Raw genomic sequence first — 21,118 nt, 5'->3', positions numbered from 1 at the left:
AAAGTTCTAGTCATGGTTCTGCTACATGTGATTCTTGACAAAGCATGAAACCTCACTAGGTCTCCATTCTAAACCTAAGTATCCTAAAACCTAAGTAATATCTCTTCCCCTTCTAAAATCCATTTATTTGTAATTTCTATGAATTTCCTATCTTCATGTTTGCCTTAAACATAGTAATTATATATGTAAAATGACCTTTTCCTGATTTCCACCAAAATTTACCTTGAACATATCTCCTTAATCCATACTTGGAGAGACTGGGGGTGGGGGTGGGGTTGTGGGGTCTAACAGGCTTATTTTATACTACTAGAAGGAATTAACATCAGAATCTGTGGGCCAACTCTATATAAACACATAGAGTGAAATGCTTACCTAGGATTAGAAATTAGTTATGGTCTATTATCTGGAAAAAAACAATTAACTGTGATGAGAGTAGCTAGGGCTCTTTGAATTAATTAAAATAACCCAGAGCCAGCAGAGTGATAATACATTAATAATTTATAATCAATACCTGTAAGCTAAGTATAGAAATGCAGCTGTCCTTTTCAAATTATCTATATCAGGAATCAATACTCACTGTACAAGTTCTAAACACTGAAAAAAGAAATCAAGAAGAAATCCCTTGATAGGAGGAAGCAGGGTACAAACAGTACACTATACGAACAGTGTCAAGTACACTGTTTTTTCTTTTCTTTTGTTTTTTGTTGTTGTTGTTGTTTTTACAGGGGATACATATTACTCTTATAAATGGAAAAAGAAAATAAAACTTAGACTAACTTTTCCCCATAAGAAGATACTACCTGAATTTAACAGTAGTTTCTTTCTTTCTTTTTTTAAGATTTTATTTATTTATTCATGAGAGACACAGAGAGAGAGGCAGGCAGAGACATAGGCAGAGGGAGAAGCAGGCTCCACGCAGGGAGCCTGATGTGGGACTCAATCCCAGGACCATGGGATCACGCCCTGAGCCGAAAGCAGATGCTCAATCGCTGAGCCACCCAGGCGTCCCAACAGTAGTTTCATGTTTATATCCTTATTCAAGGTACATAAGTCATCAAATCAAAGTGTCAGATCAAGTCAGGGTACCCTAGTCAACACTTTGTAAGAAAGGGAGAAAATGCAATAGTTTTAGAAGTATTTGAATCTAAGGAACTTCCTGTGTGGATTACAGATTAAGCTTCCAATTGTGGAGTTCTCTACCCTTTTATAAAAACCAAGATCCATCAGATGACAAAAGAAGTACCACATGTTATAAAATGCCATGGAAAACAGCACTAGCCCACTGAGACCAAGGCATGGATTCTAATTCTGACTTTTCCATCTAAATTTGAGTAAATCCTTTTTACTTTCTGATTGAGTCTTCCTATCTGTAAAATGAAGGAACTGGGTTAGATAATCTTAGTCTTTATTTTTCTCTATCATTAAAAATTCCTAAATGCTTAGAATTCACTATTCACCAACATGTTAGATATTTCTCCTCATATTAACTTTAATCCACACAAAAGTCCTTATCTAGAAAAATATCTAGAAATTAGAAATCAGGAGTCACTAAAATTGAATGATAGACCTTAAAACCTGACATCTGTGAAAAAAGACCTTTCACTGCTATAAATTGGGTGTGCTTCCATCAAAAAGATAATAAGGACCACAATTCATAAACATACAAATGAATTAAATAAATGAACTGGCTAGAGAATTTTTTTAAAAACTTACTGATGAAGCCACATCTCTTCCCAAAAAAGACCTGTAGTTTATGCACATACCTTTATGTAGGTGGGAAAAATAGTATCTACTCACTTTGACAGAGATACTCCTCCAGCTTTCCCAATCATCTCCTCATGGTGTAACACTGAGTGGTTCCATGGAATATGAAGGAATTTCAAGAGCGTTCTCATCCATCGTTCAGGATGCAAGACAAGTTGTTCATAGTGAACTAACATGCATTTTTTATAACCAACCTCCATACACTGGTTATACATGGTCTCTATGGCACGATTCCACTTAGTCAAACAGTCTCGATAGCTGTTCAGGTCAAACCCAGCTATGGTAACTTTCCGAGAAATCATTGAATGTACTGATGCCCGGCCATCTCGGACCATCAGGAGAAATTTGGCATTGGGGAATAACCTAGCAAGGTAAGTTAAGGATTTCAGGGCAAAGGGATCTTTATTACATAAATAAGGAGCTGGCTCCCCATGCTTCACAATAATTTCTAGTAGGAAGGCTTGCATGGCAGAATCTAGCACTTCATCGGTGACACCAGCCTCATCCAAACGTATTTTCTCTTTACTTGACCGTGACCACATCTGTTTCAGGGCCAGGATTCGGGGAATGACCCTGGTTTCCTCTCCACAGCGAATATCGGGGTGTGCATCTAGCATGGCCCTCATGAGTGTGGTTCCACTCCGAGGCACACCTCCAATAAATATTAAAGGCATATCTTTGTGATAGGCAAAGGTTTTATTGGCTTTGATGTCCAGGCCAGTTCGCACAGTGGTCTTTGTGCTCTCCAATCTGAGGGGCTGGCTTCGTTCTTCTATTCGGTGATGGCATTCCATGGCGTGTTGGCCCAAGTAAAACACAGTCACAGAACTAATCACCAGACATGCCAATAGTAAGTTCTGCTTCAGCTTTCCAACCATCTTGATGTGGTTATCTTGTTATTAAACAGATAGTCTGCTCAAAATAATTTTCAGAAAATATTCAGGCCATGGAGATTCTACTTCAGAAAGAGGATCAACATCTAATGGGAAAAGGAAAAAGTTATTTTATCATCACATCAGGATTGTTTAAAAAAAAAAAGATTGTTTATAAATTAGTCATCAATGATCACCATTACATTTAGTGAGAAGGAAGCTGAAGCAGTCTTAAATGCTGTGGTATTGTTAGAACACAAGTATACTCAAATGCAAGCAAAGATAAATCATTTCTAATCAGAAATGGCTTTTCTTAATGTAACAACTCTGAAGCTACCTCCGAACAAAATGGAAAAATAAAACTATTTCTGTCAGCGAATCATGCAAATACTTAATATGCCTAACTATGTTTGGAGTTTAACCCAAGGCTCATCTCTGATATTTAGATTTGCTTCACCCCTAAGAAGTCATTATTTCCACAATCTACTCTAAAGAGAAATTACAGAAGAAATACACTTCTTAAACTTTATTTTATTGTATTTTTTTTAAGATTTATTTATTTATTATTTATTCATTCATTCATTCATTCAGAGAGAGCGAGAAAGAGGCAGAGACACAGGCAGAGGGAGAAGCAGGCTCCATGCAGGAAGCCCGATGTGGGACTCGATCCCAGGTCTCCAGGATCACACCTCGGGCTGCAGGCAGCGCTAAACCGCTGCGCCACCCGGGCTGCCCACTTCCAAAACTTTAACAATGATTCAGTTTATTTATCCCACAAAGTATTTACTTAGATACTATAGGCCAGATACTTGGGTTTGGCTAAAGATATGCTTTGAAAAAGATAGCAGTGCAGTGACCCCTGCTCTCAGGAAACAAAGTCTCCTGGACAGATATGCAAACAATGACAAAATGCAATCAGTGCCTTAGTAGAAATAAGCCAACAGGACAATGAAAGTATAATGAAAAGAAACACATAAGTCTACCAGAGAAAGCTATAAAAGCCTTACAGAAAAATAAGAGGGAAAGGTACTCTAAGCAGCAAGAACTTGTGTGCAAAAACACAATGACATAATAGAACGCAGCACATTTAGATGACAAAAAGTAATTCAGGAGAGCTGGTAAATAGTGTGAAGACAATTTTGCGTGTGTGTGTGTGTGTGAGAGAGAGAGAGAGAGAGATCTAGCTTTCAGAAGGACAGATAAGATTTAGACACAGAGTTTTCTAACCTGAAGATACACTATACCCAAAGATGTAGATGTAGAAGCAAGGGCATCCATGTAAAACATATATACACTATGTAAAATATACCTAGTATATGTGTATGTAAAACACACATATTATGAACACACTAGTTTAGCTAGAGCAAGGATACATATTACAAAGCAGACAGCAGTCAGACTACACCTAGACTAAAAAAAGTATCCTTGGGGGTACGTTTGGGGGTACCAAACGAAGCCAGCGCCTCAGACTGGAGAGCACGTGGGGAGGTGGGATGGCTAATTTGATGTGTCAACTTGGCTGGGCTATGGTGCCCAGTGTTTGGTCAAACACCAAACGCTAGTTTGGTCTAGATGTTGCTGTAAAGGCATTTTTTAGATTTGATTAATAAACAAACAAACAGACTCTGATTAAAGCAGATTACTCTCCATAATATGAGTGGGCCTCATTCAACAACTGAGGTCCTTAAGAGAAAAGACAGGTTTCCTGAAGAAAAAGGAATGATTTTCAAGACAGCAACACAGAAACTCTATCTGAATTTCCAGGCTTCTACCCTGCAGAATTTGGACTCAAGGTTAACTTAACATCAACCTGCTGAACTGTTCTATGGATTTTAAAAGTGCCAGCACCTCAACCATATGAGCTAATTCCTTAAAAATTCTCCCTTCTTTATGTCTCCTGACTCATAGTAAGTCTACCTGGGGAAATGATTTGCTATGTTAAAAAATAAATACCTTCTAAGAGGCAGAACACTAAGCTATGGACTAGTGAGAAAGTATGCAATTCTCAAAAACAAAGCAGGATGAAACTGACACATACACACACACAAAAACCCTGTCAGTCCTCTGGAAATCAACCAAAGAAATACAACAATCTAAGTGACATTTATGTTTGAAAAACTTCTGAATGTTGAGTAAGAACAATGAGAGTCTGGCATTCTTGCCCAAGACTATTTCTACTCCACCATTCACCCACTCAGCAAGACAGAGGTTCTGCAGAGCAAGGCAAGACAGGGCAAACTATGAAGACTGGTGGCTTTGCTGCCAAGATCAAAGGGAGCTCACTCATTTTGGAGTGATGAATAGCACACATGCTCAGCTGTGCTTTTAGTATAAACGATGTTCCAGGTGGCAGGTGAGCAAGGAGGATGAACAGCTCTAGCAGTCTCAGGCTGTAGTCATGATTGGCAAGCTCACTGCCATCTCAGAGGTACATGGAGGCAAAAAGAAGACATGAAAGAAATGAAAGTAAATGCCAGTGTGGATTTTTTAAATGCCCTGAACTTTGAATGTGCTCCCCTACACACATGTAGATCCACTGGCAGATGAAAAGTTGTACTGCCTTAGATGTTTGAGCACAACCACTGTCCACTAAGCTATGCTGACAGGAAGGCAACCCCTAGAAAGCCATGCTTAAAAATGGAAACAATTGTGTGTATGTATATCTGAGCAGCTGCATCAGCATACATTTATATGGAATGTCCATACAAGGCAAATTTATAGAGATAGAAAGCAGGATGTGGAAGCAGGAATTTAATGATAAATAGGTATGCAGTGACTTTTTGCAGTAATGGAAATGTTCTAAAACTGGACTGTTGTGATAGTTACACAACTCTATAAAATATACTTAAAAACACTGAATTGGACCCATACAATGGGAAATCTTATGGTATATAAGTTATACCTCAACACAACTGGTGTTCTTTGATTTGAGTTTTTTTTTTAAAGAATGCTTTCCTGGGCAGCCCCAGTGGTGCAGTGGTTTAGCGCTGCCTGCAGCCGAGGTCGTGATCCTGGAGTCCCAGGATCGAGTCATGCATCAGACTCCCCACATGGAGCCTGCTTCTCCCTCTGCCTGTGTCTCTGCCTCTCTCTCTCTCTCTCTATGAATAAATAAATAAAATCTTTAAATAAATAAATAAATAATAAATAAATAAATAATGCTTTCCTAGAAAAATATTTTGATCATCTCAGTAGGATATACCAAGATTTGGTTTTTGTTTACTCATGTATTAATTCCTTTAGTTGCATATTTCAACATGTATTACTGTGCCAGCCAATGTACTGTAAAAGCTGCAACAAAGAACCACAAAGGGAGAATAGGTTAAGATTAAAAGATCAGCTTAATAAGAAAAAACTGCAAAGAAAAAAGCACTGATTAAGAACATTGTGGAGTGCCTGGGTAGCTCAGTCGGTTAGGTGTCCGACTCAATTTCAGTTCAGGTCACGATCTTAGGTTTGTGAGATCAAGCCCTGCATTGGCTCCACTTTGGGTATAGAGCCGGCTTAAGATTCTCTCCCTCTCCTCTCCACCCACCCCTACATTCTCTCTCAAAAACAAGCAAAAATGAACATTGGTAGCAACATAGCATTGAAATATCAATGCAGAAATCTGTATCCATGATATAGAAGACACACTTAAGATGTTATTATACCAGTATTCAATTTAAAAGGGGGCAGGTGAGGGGATCCCTGGGTGGCTCAGCGGTTTTAGAGCCTGCCTTTGGCCCAGGGCGCGATCCTGAAGTCCCAGGATCAAGTCCTGCATCGGGCTCTTGGCATGGAGCCTGCTTCTCCCTCCTCCTGTCCCTGCCTCTCTCTCTCTCTCTCTATCATAAATAAATAAATAAATAAATAAATAAATAAATAAATAAACAAACAAACAAATAAATAAATAAATAGGGCAGCCCGGGTGGCTCAGCGGTTTAGCGCCTCCTTCAGCCCAGGGCGTGATCCTGGAGACACGGGATCAAGTCCCACATCAGGCTTCCTGCATAGAGCCTGCTTCTCCCTCTGCGTGTGTCTCTGCCTCTCTCTCTCTCTCTCTCTTTCTCTCTCTCTGTCTTTCATGAATAAATAAATAATAAAAATTAAAAAAAATAAATCTTAAAGGTTTATTTATAAAAAATAAATAAAAAATAAATAAAAGGGGGCAGGTGGTAAGAAAAGAAAACAACAGAGTGAAAAGAGTAATATATAGAACGGACTATATAATATATATAAAACTAAGAATTAACCCTAGAATAACAACATTTTGGTTACTCTTTTCTTTGGTGGAAAAAAAAGTAAAACTATATTACAAGCACAAAGAAAACATTGCTAAAATGGAAAAAAAATGTATCTATAGATGTGAGGACCTACATTTTCAAGCAAAATAAATGACAATAAACCAATCTAGATACATTCTGGCAATTTCAAATATACTTTAATTTTAAATGTAAAGAAAATACTTCTGTAGGCTTTCAAACAGAAAAAGAAAATAAGAACCAAAGGATCAAATGACAACCTGGTATCAGATGTCTTTACCACACTATAAATGCTTATCCTCTGGTTTCCTTATAGCCATCATTCTTTATTTTTCAAACTTGCTATAATAAACATTTGTTACTTTTCTAAGTGGGAAAAGAAAAACAAATATTTTTTTAAATAATAGGGTCAGCCTATCTTAAAAAATGACATTTAGGGGGCACCTGGGTGGCTCGGTGGTTGAGAATTTATCCTCAGCTCAGGTCATGATCCCGGAGTTCTGGGATCAACTCCCGCATGAGGCTCTCCATATGGAGCCTGCTTCTTCTCTCTCTGCCTGTGTCTCTGCCTCTCTCTGTGTCTCTCATATGAATAAACAAATAAAATATTTAGGGAAAAAAATGACATTTAGGTAGAGATCTGAACAGTGAATAGGAATTATGTAAAGTGAAGAGATGAGCATTCTAAGCAAAAGTAAGTGGATATGCAAAAGTCCTGCAATGGAAAGGCATTTTTAAAGCTTTCAGGGAGCAGGGTTAAAGCAATGAACAAGAGGAAAAGTGAGTGAATTATGAAACTGGAAAGATGGGCAGGGGTCAGATGGTAAATCTTGTGGATCAGTTTAGGGATATGAAATTTTATGACAGATGTGACTGATTTAAAGATTTTAAGCAGGGAGTTACTTAATCCTCTTTAGGTTTATACAACCTCATTCTGGCCAAAACCATCTTGAAAAAGAACAGTGCTAGAATATTTACAATTCTCAATCTCAAAACTTACAAAGCTACAGTAATGCGGGATGCCTAGGTGGCTCAGGGCATGGTCCTGGAGTCCCGGGATCAAGTCCCACATCAGGCTGCCTGCATGGAACCTGCTTCTCCCTCTGCCTATGTCTCTGCCTCTCTCTGTGTGACTCTCATGAATAAATTTAAAATAAAAAAATAATAATAATAAACTACAGTAATGAAAACAGTGTAGTACAGGCATAAAAACAAGCATACAAATGAATGGACTAGCATTACAAATCCAGAAACATACCCTTATATTTATGGTCAATTGAGTTTTCTTTTCTTTCCTTTTTTAAATTAAGTTTTTAACTTTAATTCCAGTATAGTTTACACAGTGTTATGTTAGTTTCAAGGGTACAATACAGGGATTCAATCATTCTACACATTACTCAGTGCTCATCATGATAAGCGTAGTCTTTAATCCTCATCACCTATTTCACGCTTCCCCACCTGCCCACCCACCCTCTGGTGACCATCAGTTTGTTCTCTGTAGTTGAGTCTGTTTCTTGGTTTCTCTTTTTCCTTTGTTCATTTGTTTTGCTTCTTAAATTACACATACAAGTGAAATCATGTGATATCTATTTTTCTCTGATTTATTTCACTTAGCATTATACTCTAGCTCCATCCATGTTGTTGCAAATGGCAAAATTGCATTCTTTTTATGGTTGAGTAATATTCCATTGTATGGATATATACAAACATATATACACCACTTCTTTATTTGCATCTATCAATGGCCACTGGGCTGCCTCTGTATCTTGGCTACTGTGAATATCACTGCTATAAACATAGGAGTGCATATATCCCTTTGAATTGATGTTTTTGTAATTTGGGATTAATCCAGTAATGTGATTACTGGGTCCTACGGTAGTTCTATTTTTAACTTTTTGAGGAACCTCCACACTATTTTCCACAGTGGCTGCACCAATTTGCATTCCTACCAACAATCCACAGGGTTCCTTTTTGTCCACATTGTCAACAACACTTGTTGTTTTCTTGTATTTTTTTATTTTAACCATTCTGACAGGTGTGACATGATATCTGATATCTCATTGTAGTTTTGATTTGCAATTTGTTAGGTTTTCTTTTAATGATCGGCAGAGAAAATTAAAGACAGCAGAGCCAGGCGGTAGGTTCGAGAGTGCTTTAATGGGAGCGCTCCCAGGCGAGGTTCCCTGACTCGGAGAGCTTCAGGTAAGTCGCACCCAGGCAAAAGGCAGGGCAGGTTTATAAAGAGTTTTTTTTTGGGGGGGGTATGGGGGCAGGGCGGCATTCCCATTAGGGCAAGGGTTATAGGTCTTTGTAAGCTAAGTTAGGTAGGGCGGCAAGGCAAGGTGGCGTTGGTGGGTTGGGGCAAGGCGGCATTATTGGGGGGTTCCTGGCCTTGGGTAAGCCATTTTGAGATCCCCAGTCTCGCCAGTCCAACACAATTCCCTGATGATTAGTGATGTGGAGCATCTTTTGATGTGGTCAATTGATTTTTGACAGGGTACTGAAACAACCAAGTGAGGGAAGAGCACCCTTTGTTACAAATGTTGCTGGGGCAACTGGATAATCCACACGTAAAAGAATGAAGTTGAATACCTGCTCACAAAACTTTACTCAAAGTGAACTAGAGACCTAATATAAGAGCTAAAACTATAAAACTGAGAGGAAAACGGGGGTGTAAATCTTTGTGGCCATGGTATCTTAGATAAAAGACCAAAAAATGTATTATAGACAAGTTAAAAACAGATAAATTAGACTTTATCAAAATTAAAAACATTTGTGCTTCAAAGAACACCATCCTGAAAGTGAAAAACAAATCAAAAATTGGAGAAAATATTTACAAATCATATGTCTGATAAGGGACCTGCAGCCAGAATATATAAAGAGCTATTACAATTCAACAATAAAACACAAATAACCCAATAAAAAATGGGCAAAAAATGTGTATAGACAATTCTCCAAAGAAGATATACAAATAGTTAACATGCACATGAGATGTTCAATATCATTACACTTCAGGAAAATGCAAATCCAAACCACTTCATACCCACTAGATGGCTACAAAAAAAAAAAAAAAAAAAGGTAATAACAAGTGTTGATGAATATGTGGAGAAATTGGAACCCTCGTATAATGCTGGTGGGTAGGACTATAAAATGGTGCAGCCACTTTAGAAAAGTTTAGCAGTTCCTCAGAAGGTTAAATGTAGAACTAACATATGATCCAGCAATTCTACCCAAGAGAATTAAAAACATGTGCTCATAGAAAAACTTGTACACTAATGCTCACAGCATCATTACAGCTAAAAAACAGCAACAACCCAAATGTCCACCAACTGACAGATGGATAAACAAAATATGGTATATCCAAAAGGAGTATTATCCAGCCATAAAAGGAGTGAAATACTAATATACAATTGAAGACAGACCTTGAAAACATTATGCTGATTAAAAGCAACTCATAAATGATCACATATTATGTGATTCCATTTATATGAAATGTCCAAAATAGGCAAATCTGGAGAGACAGAAAAAGTAGTAGTTGCCTGGAGCTAAAGAGAAAGGTAAAATGAAAGTGACTACTATATAGTTGCTTTTTGAGGTGATGAAAATGTCCTAAACCTAGATTGTGGAGAATTTTTTGACATGTGGCTTATATCTCAATAATATTATTTTTAGGGCAGCCTGGGTGGCTCCGCGGTTTAGCGCCGCCTTCAGTCCAGGGCGTGACCCTGGAGACCCGGGATCGAGTCCCACGTCGGGCTCCCTGCATGGAGCCTGCTTCTCCCTCTGCCTGCGTCTCTACCTCTCTCTCTCTCTGTGTCTCTCATGAATAAATAAAATATTTAAAAATAATAATAATATATATATATATTTTTTTTAAAAAAACACCACCACCACACCACGCATTACTAGAATGGCTGAAATAAAAAACACTGACAATACCAAGTGCTGCTGAGGAGAAGTAACTGGACTCTCACACACTTCTGGGAATGCACAATGATACATTTGAAAAAGTGTTTGGTGGATTCTAATAAAGTAAACATATACTTACCACAAATGCCAACATTTATCCTAGAGAAGGGAAATCTATGTTCACACAAAACCTGCACATATATATCTATAGCAGCTCTATTCAGAACCACCAAAAAATAAAAATACAATGTCCTTCAAGTGTAAAACTGATATACTGTAGTAAATCCATTGAATACTACTCTGCAATAAAACAACAACTTGGATGAACCCCAAAGACATTATGTATACCGAATGAAAGAAGTCAATCTCAAAATAATTCTATTCATAAAATATTCTCAAAAAGGCAACACTACAGATCACTGGGTGCCAGGAGACTAACTTTAAAGGGATATAACACAATAGTTTTCTGGGATGATGGAACTATTCTGTGTCCTGATTGTGTGTGGTAGTCATTACACAAATCAATATATATATTAAAATTCACAGAACTGGGCACCTGGGTGGCTCAGTCAGTTAAGTATCTGTCTTCAGCTCAGGTTATGATCCTGGAGGCCTGGGATGGAGCCCCCTTCAGAGCCTGCTTCTCCCTCTGCCCCTTCGCCCTGCTCTCTTTTCTTCCCTCTCTCTCTCAAATAAATAAATAATGTCTTTTAAAAAATAAGAAGAATAAAATTCACAGAACTATGCACCAAAATAATACTATACTATCATATATCATACTATATGATAATCTTTAAAAAAAATTAAGTCAAGAGAAATTTGAGAGAAAACATGAAGGATGGCTAAGTCAGATGACTGAAGGCCCAAAACAGCAGAGTTTATAACTCTAAATTTTCCAATTAATGTTTCTGATCAAATAGTATTTAGCAGTGATAAATTCAGTGATAATAGGAATACATTAAATAATGAGTTTTACTAAGAGGAGCAGAGAAATGATCCTAGAAAAATTATCTCATGTTTTCCATTTTATGAACACTGAGATGAAATAAAAATTAATTTAAGTCTGAAAAATGCAAATAAAACTTACTTAGTGAAGCAAATAGAAGGGATGCAATTAACTCTAATAATGGTTGGTTTCATTTTAAATAGTTATACAGAAATGATTCCTCTAGCATATTCCATCTGTTTGCGGGGTAGAGGATGCATAATGCATGTTGTATGAGAGAAGAGCAGCAATCACTAAGAAATCACTCTAAAATGGCAACGCTGTTTGGTAAAATTTAGTACTCTATGTATTTTAAACTACATTTAACTTGCCAACCTCTGATACATGTCAGAATTCAATATGTTATCACATATTTAAACGAGTCTTCTTCCAAAACTTACCTGAGCAACAATTTAAAATTCAATTGTACAAAAACAAGATAACAGATAACCTCTCTGAAATTTTCCCCAAGCACATATCAGATACAAAATATTCACCAATCAAAAGCTAACATGACGAAGCCATTAAGTCACTATAGTAGCAACCAATAAATAGTATCTGATAACTTTGCATTAAAATATCCCAAATCCTCAGGAAATACATAAAAAGACAAAAACTGGAAACATATTGACATATTTCTGTATCCAGAAATATACTTCTAAAATCATCATTTTAATGGCTGCATAATACTTTACTGAAAGTTTTTTTGTTTTTTTTTTTTAAAAGATTTATTTTTTTATTTATTTATGATAGAGAGAGAGAGAGACAAGCAGAGGGAGAAGCAGGCTCCATGCCAGGAGCCCGACGCGGGACTCGATCCTGGGACTCCAGGATCGCGCCCTGGGCCAAGGGCAGGCGCGAAACCTCTGAGCCACCCAGGGATCCCCCTGAAAGTTTTTTTTCTTAAGATTTTATTTATTTATTCATGAGAGACATACAGGCAGAGGGAGAAGTAGGCTCCATGCAGGGAGCCCGATGTAAAACGCCCAGGATCATGTCCGGAGCCAGGATCACGCCCTGAGCGGAAGGAAGACGCTCAACTGCTGAACCACCCAGGTGTTCCTGAAAGGTTGTAAAATCAAACTGTGAGTTTGCTCCTTGCTGAGTTATAGGTAAAGACTACACCAAGTGGAGTTGTCTCACAAATGAAACTGCAGCAAATAAGGAGATCATGAAGAGTAACTTCCAAACCAGTGAATCCCGGAGCAGGGGTGAGTGGATTCCTTCTCTTTAGGGTTAGGACAAATATTCAGAAAGGGAAGCTCTGTCATTATATAGAAAGGCAGCCACAAGGTTACACACCTGTACTTAGAAAACAGGCCTATCCATACATCCTTTGTTATGTTATTGAAGTTTGTGCTCTTTCTAGGATGGAGACTTTAACATTATAATGAAGCAGAGGTAACTGCTGGACTGGAGGAAGGGTCTGTGGACATGCTCTGAGAGCCTATATAAACTGGATGGGATTTTAGGCTCCTTATCTCAGGAAAGGAATAAAGGGCTTTGCTTGTTTATGAAACAGCACTGGAATTTTTAAGCATTGATTTATTGTCTGCTACAGCTAGGCCATTTTCTGGCCTGAGACTCTTAACTTTTACATTCCCTTTGTTTTCTTAAAATTCTTAACTATTGCGGTGCCTGCGTGGCACAGTTGCTTAAGCATCACGCTCTTGGTTTTGGCTCAAGTTGTGAGATCGAGCCCTGAGCTCAGCATGGAGTCAGCTTGAGATTCTCTGTCCTCTCTCTGCCACTTCTACTTCTGCTCTAAAATAAGTCTTTAAACAAATACCTTACTACTTAGATTTTTATTTATTTTTTTATTTTTTTGCATTTCTCTGTAATTCAGACCTCCAAGAAAGTTCTGCAAGAAGTGTGCTTGGGCAAGTGGGGCATAGATCATGGTGGGGGTGGGGAGGAGGGCTTAAAATGGTCACTTAGCACCTCAAGGTCATATCTTTCTTTTTCTGGGGAACCCTCTTTCTGCTTACAGGTCTACCAACTTTATTTGGCCAATTCTCTATTATTATTTACTTGTGTTTAAACTTTCATGACAATGAATAACACTATGATAAAGATTCTTATATAAACATCTTTCTATTTTTTATGTGATTATTTTCTTAAACTAAATTTTTAAATGAGAAATTGCTAGGTCCCCATATGTGGAATATTGAGAATAGGATATGCTGGACTTTAAAGCATTTAATACATATTTGATTCATCTCCTTCTCATACCCTATACCCAAATCTGATAAAAATTCTATTGGCTCTATCTTCAAACCACTGTCACAACCTGACTACTTCTCAACACTTCACTAGCACCACCAGCATCTCTCACCAGAATTACAGAAAGGTATCCTTACTTCTATTCCTGCCTCCAGAGATTATTCTCAACTCAACAGCCAGAGGGATCTTTTTAAAATTTAGTCAGAACACATCATGCTCACAGCCTAGAATTGCTTTTTAAAATAATCTTGAAAAGGCTTAAGATATCCAACACTACAACTAGGTTAGATTTTTCTTTTTCTACTGATTTTATCAAGAAATCTCTATAGGCATCAAAACTAGCATTGTCAGAGGTCAGGCCAAAACAGGAGTTTTTTGTTCAGAGTAATTGAGAAGGTACCTCTTAATATTAGAAGTTTCATAAGGACTAAAATGAAGGCAACTCCTTCTTTACTAGCGAAAATGTGAGGGAACAAAGCCTTACCACATATTCAAGCATATTTGAAAATTGTGTCAACACAATTTAGATTTTTTTCTAATTTTCATTGTTATTGTATTTTAAATTAAATATTGCCTTCCCCAACACATCAGGGGTAAAAAAAAAAAACATGTTCTATATCCTCTTCAGGATGTTTGAAATCGTGGCTCAGTGGTTGAGCATCTGCCTTTGGTTCAGGGCATGATCCTGGAGTTCCAGGATCACGTCCCAAATCCGACTTCCTGCATGGAGCCTGCTTCTCCCTCTGCCTATGTCTCTGCCTCTCTCTGTGTCTCTCATGAATAAATAAAATCTAAAAAAAAAAAATGTTTGAAATCAAGTAAGATGATGGTCAAAGGCCTTGTAAATGATACTAAAAAATGAAAAGAAAGGGATTTTGGCTTTCCCAGAAACATTCTCATTCTTTTCACTAAGCTTATGAAGCATACTTTTACCTCTGTGCACACTTCTTTGCACAGAGGGAAAAGTAGGAAATGATCTAAAGGCCCTTCGGTGCTAAGAAGGACCTTTAGATCATTTAGCCCAATGCTCTCATTTTTTGATACAAAAACAGCTACCCTAATAGCACATTTTTCTCACCATTTCTCTAAAGCTTATCCACTCCTCAAAAGTTGCTTTTAATTTTATCATGTATATTTTATTTATTCCAAAACATTTTAAAGTCCTGAAATTCAAGGCCCTGTTTGAAGAAATTCAAAGGCCCTGTTTAGGTTCATCCTCTACAACAGCATCTGTAATAGAGCACAAAGTCACAATGTACACTGGGTCTTCAAAAAGCATCAATAAACCAACCAAACTGGGAAATACTTTGCTCTAGAAGAGACAAACTATGGACATGAGGTTTCTACTCATACCTCGATGTGAATTCTCTTTCTTTTTAAAAAGTACCCCTACAATTTAAGTAAAAAGTACAGCAAAAGCTGGTCTGACCATTACCTTTATATATTCAACCACTGTGCACATGCACACGCACGCGCGCGCACATACACACACACACAAAGACATACAAAAGCATAGGCACATACACCCACACACACAGGGTGTTTGTTCATTACCTAAAACTATTTTGCCATATTTTCAAACAAGCAGTATCAATATTTTCTCTACTGGGACATTTACAGAGCTGAGGCTGAGCTAGAAGGGAACACTAAAAAGTTCAGTCTCAATTTTATCTCCAGGGGAAAGAAAAAGCATTAAACACTGGAACAAACATATCTGAGAAATAAGATTAATAGGATCACTCTTTCTTAGCAAGCCAAATGAAAGACTCTAGAGAAGAGTGTTGACACTATACTTCCCCACTTAGATCTTTACAAATTTTATAAAGATTTCTAATCAAAAACAGTTATCAGTCAACAGAAGTAGAGGTATAGAGATCGGTAGTCAGAAAGGCTGACCCAAACACTGAGTACACACACAGAGGCCCAAGCACCAGCACTCATGAGCACGAACACTCATGAGCACAAACACTCATGAGCACACATATCACATCCTGCTTTTACAATCAGGAAAGTGGCCATTTGCTAGGTCCAAAGAGATAATGAACAAATGTCCTAGGAAAAGATAAATTTAAAAAGTAACGATCCCCTAAAAACTTTCTTTACAATGTTACTCATTAGCTTTTTTTCTTCTTATGCCTATTCATGATATTAATCAACATTAGCAAATAGCAACAGCCAATGCCACTTTGCCTGCTGTCTAAAGTCTGGTCCACAGTGGGTTTCTCTATTTTCTAAGTTTTTTTTTTAGCAAAAGGAAACATAATTATGTATTTAAACTTGCCAATTAATGTATGTCCAGGGGTTGATTTAAATTACAATGTTGCCATTCTGCAGAAACTTCCAATAAACAAACCACTGTTGCAAGACCAATTCCTATGTCAGCTCATAGAATACTAAAATGGGAACACCTTTTTCTTGCCATACACTGGGGTCTGCCACTATTGACAACAAATGGCAAATGGCAAAAAGAAAATGATTTGAGGTTGAGCTTGATGCATAGTGTACCATAAGAGAGTAGAAGAAATAAAGCTTGAAGGACAGATTGAGACCAAATCCGGAAGGGGTTTGAATGCCAAGATGCAGTTTTAGGCCTTGTCCTGTATGCAGTGGAGATGGGGAGGGAAAAAAGCAGAGACACTGTGGGAAGGTAACAATGCCAACTGTAGGGAGGAAAAGATGGAGAAGGAAGATCAGTTAGAGACTTTTGCCATACAGTTCAGGAAAGAAATAAACTATGGCCCCTGTTGGCATAATAAGAAATATATATTTGGTCTTTGTCCCTAATTCTTAGCAAAGAGCTCTTAAAACCATTGTAATTTTAGGATACCTGGATGGCTCAATGGTTGAGCATGTGCCTTCAGCTCAGGGCATGATCGTGGGGTCTGGGGATCGAGTCCTGTATCAGGCTCCCTGTAGTGTGTCTTCCTCTCTCTCTGCCTGTGTGTCTCTGCCTCTCTCTCTGTGTCTCTCATGAATAAATAAATCTTAAAAGACAAAAACAAAAACACAGCTGATGATCTTTGGGAAGTCTACTGGAACCCATCTTCTTAAAGGAACAGTATCCTGAAAAAAAAAATTAAAAAAAAAAAAAAAGGAACAGTATTCTGGGATTTTGTTGTTGTTTTTAAAAGATTTTTAATTTTTATTTATTCATCAGAGACACAGAGAGAGGCAGAGATATAGGCAGAGGGAGAAACAGGCTCCATGTGAGGAGCCCAAAGCAGGCTCCATGTGAGGAGCCCAATCACAGGACCCCAGGATCATGACCTGAGCCAAATGCAGACATTTAACCATTGAGCCACCCAAATGCCCCTTAGGATTTTGTTTTCAACAAACCCCATGGTTGGGCAGCCCCGGTGGTGCAGCGGTTTGGCGCCGCCTGCGGCCCAGGGCCTGATCCTGGAGACCCGGGATCGAGTCCTGCATCGGGCTCCCTGCGTGGAGCCTGTTTCTCCCTCTGCCTCTCTCTCGCTTGCTCTGTGTCTCTCATGAGTAAATAAAATAAAATCTTGAAAAAAAAAAAAAGGCCCATGGTCAAGCAGAAAAAGAGCTGGTCAAATGCTAAGAAATGGACTGAATGCCTTTGACACAAATAGACACAAGAGCGCAAGTTAAACTCAATATAACATTTACAGGTAAATACAAACATAATAAAATTAGTAAACTGATCACTTATTAAGTCAGTATGGAGAATGAACCACAAAAGTAGTAAAATCAATCATATCTACATAATTTAGTTAAAGAAGACATGAAGTAAAAAGATGTAAAATACATCATGAAATATGGAGGGAGTAATAAATGCAGTGCTTTCAGAATGGTTGAACTTAAGCTACGGTCAACTTAATATAGACTATTACACACATAAGATGTTGTAGGTGAAAGTAGTAACCACAGATAAAGATACACACACACACACACACACACACAAAAAAAAAAAAAAAACAAGAGAAAGAAATCCAAACATAACATCAAAGAGAACCATCAAACCACAAGGGAAGAAAGCAACAGAAGACAGGAACAGAGAAAACTACAAGACCCATGCCGCCTACAAGAGACTCACTTCAGACCTAAAAACACAAACAGATTGAAAGTGAAGAGATGAAAAAGGACGTTCCATGCAAATGGAAGTAAAAAAAAAAAAAAAAAAAAAGCTGGGGTAGAAACACTTATATAAGACAAATTAGACTTTAAAACAAACAATGCAGCAATAAACAAGAGTATTACATAATGATGAAGGGATTGCTCCAACAAGAGTATATAGCAATTCAAAATATCTATGCATCCAACACTGAAGCATCTAAATAATAAAGCAAATATTAACAGACATAAAGGGAGAAACCGACAGTAATACAAGAACAGTATGGGATTTTAACACTCCACTTTCATCAAAGGGTAGATCATAGAGGCAGAAGATCAATAAGGAAACAGTAGCTTTGAATGATACATCAGACCAGATGGACTTGTAGATATATACAGAACATTCCATCCAAAGACAGCAGAATACACACATTCTTTTTCAAGTGTACCTGGAACATTCTTCAGGATAGATCACATTCAGCCACAAAAAAAGTCTCAATAAATTATTTTAAAAGACTGAAACAATATCAAGCACCTTTTCCAACCACAATAGTATGAAACTAGAAGTCAGTCACAGGAAAAGAACTAGAAAAAAACCCACAACCACATGAAGGCTTAAAATGCTACTAAACAACCAATAGGTCAATGAAGAAATCAGAGGATATAAAACAAATACATACATGAAAACAAATAAAAATGGAAACACAACAGTTCAAAACTTTGGAATACAGTAAAAGAAGTTCTAGGAGGGGAATTTACAGCAATTTAAGCCTACCTCAAGAAACAAGAAAAATCTCAAATAAACAATCAAAACTTATACCTAAAGAATTAGGGAGGAAAAAAAAAACAAGCAAAACCCAAAGTTGATATAAGGAAGTAAGTAACTCTTCAAGTTAAAAAGGAGAAAGAACTCATTACATAAAATGAGAAATAAGAGAAAAAACAACCAACACCACAGAAATATAAAGGATTACAAGAAATTACTATGTAAAATTATATGCCAACAAAATAAACAATCTAGAAGAAATGGGTAAGTTCCTAGAAACAATCTTCCAAAACTGAATGACAAAGAAAATCTGAACAGACCAATTATAGTAACAAAACTGAATCAGTAATCAAAAACTCCCAACAAACAAAAGTCCAAGATCAGATGGTTTCAAGGTGAAATCCACCAAACCCTTAAAGAAAACCTAATACCTATTCTTCTCAAACTATTCTTAAAATAGAAGAGGAAGGAAAACTCGCTAATACATTTTACAAGGCCAACATTATTCTGACCCAAAGCCAGACAAAGACATTAAGAAAAAGAAAACCACACACACCAGAATCTCCAGTGAACATAAATGCAAAAATCATCAATATATTAGCAAACTAAATTCAACAACACAGTAAAAAAAATCATTCACCAGTCAAGTAGGATGTAAAATGGCTCAGTTCAAAAAATTTTTTAATGTGATACATCACATTAACAAGAGAAAGGATAAAAAAAAACCAATATGATCATCTCAATAGATTCAAAAAATTTTTGACAAAAATACAACATCCATTAATGATAAAAATTCCCAATGAAGTGGATCTAGAAGGAACATACCATAATATAATAATGGCCATATGTGAAAATCCCACAGCTAACATCATACTCAATAGTGAAAAACTGGGCAGCCCCAGTGGCGCAGCGGTTTAGCACGGCCTGTAGCCCAGGGTGTGATCCTGGAGACCGGGGATCGAGTCCCACGTCGGGCTCCCCTGCATGAAGCCTGCTTCTTCTCCCTCTGCCTGTGTCTCTGCCTCTCTCTCTCTGTCTCTCTCTCTCTCTGTCACTCATGAATAAATAAAATCTTTAAAAAAATATAGGGAAAAACTGAGTTTTCCCCTAAGATCAGGAATAAAACAAAGATTTCCACTCTCAACACTTTTATCCAACATAGTACAAGAAGTCCTAGCAATGGTGATCAGATAAGAAAAAGAAATAAAAGGAATTCAAAATGGTAAGAAAGAAGTAATATTGTCAGCATTTGCATACATTTCTATTTATAGAAAACCCTAACAGGAATATAAAAAATAGTGAAAGGGAATAAAGGGGAAAGGAGAGAAAATGAGTGGGAAATATCAGAGAGGGTGACAGAACATGAGAGACACCTAACTCTGAGAAACGAACAAGGGGTACTGGAAAGGGAGGTGGGCGGGGGGTTGGGGTGACTGGGTGACAGGCACTGAGCACGGCACTTGGAGGGATGAGCACTGGGTGTTATGCTATATGTTGGCAAATTGAACTCCGATAAAAAAAAAAAAAGAAAACTCTAACAACTCCCTCAAAAATATTAGAATCAATAAATAAATTCAGTAAAGTTACAGAATTCAAAATTAATATATACTGTTGCATTTCTATACACTAACAACACTTAGCAGAAAGAAAAAATAGTCTCATTTACAACTGTACCAAAAATAATAAATTATCTAAAGAGTAAATTTAACCAAGGAAGTGAAAGACTGTAAGACTATAAGTAAAAACTGTAAGACACTGATGATGGAAAAAAAAAAAAGACATTGATGAAAGAAACTGAAAACAACACAAACATAAATATACAACTATTCTCATGTACTGGAAAAATTAATATTATTAAAATGTCCACACTACCTAAAGCAATCCACAGATTTAATGCAATCCTTATCAAAATACTAACGGTATACTTCCCTGAACTAGAAATCTTAAAATTCATATGGAACCACAAAAGAACCCAAACAGATAAAGCAGCCTTGAGAAAGAAGAACAAAGCTGGATGTATCACAAATCTCAGATCTCAAGACATACTACAAAGCTATACTAATCAAAACAGTCTGGTCCGAACACAAAAACAGACACACAGATCAATACAATAAGACAGAGAGCCCAGAAATAAAACTGTGCTTACATGGTCAATTAATCTATGACAAAGAAGGTAAGAATATGCAATGGGGAAAAGACAGTGTCTTTGAAAAATAGTGTGGGAAAACTGAACAGCTATCTGCAAAAGAATGAAATTGAATCATTTACACCATACACA

At 37.3% G+C, this 21,118-nt stretch overlaps 1 protein-coding gene across 2 annotated transcripts in view; it reads right to left on the bottom strand.

Moving 5' to 3' along the window:
* TPST1 (tyrosylprotein sulfotransferase 1) overlaps nt 1-21,118 on the bottom strand; it is a 141,121-nt gene that overhangs the window by 97,186 nt on the left and 22,817 nt on the right. For both annotated transcript variants that reach the window (XM_025425727.3, XM_025425726.3), the window contains exon 2: nt 1,798-2,743. In XM_025425727.3, the coding sequence (XP_025281512.1) occupies nt 1,798-2,642 (845 nt within the window). In that variant the 5' untranslated portion in view covers nt 2,643-2,743. The remainder of the gene's footprint in view (nt 1-1,797; nt 2,744-21,118) is intronic.

This window comes from Canis lupus, chromosome 6 (assembly GCF_003254725.2).
Source record: "Canis lupus dingo isolate Sandy chromosome 6, ASM325472v2, whole genome shotgun sequence".
NCBI lineage: Eukaryota > Metazoa > Chordata > Mammalia > Carnivora > Canidae > Canis > Canis lupus.
Note: the sequence above shows the minus strand (reverse complement) of the source record. Positions and strands in the feature narration are given on the sequence as shown.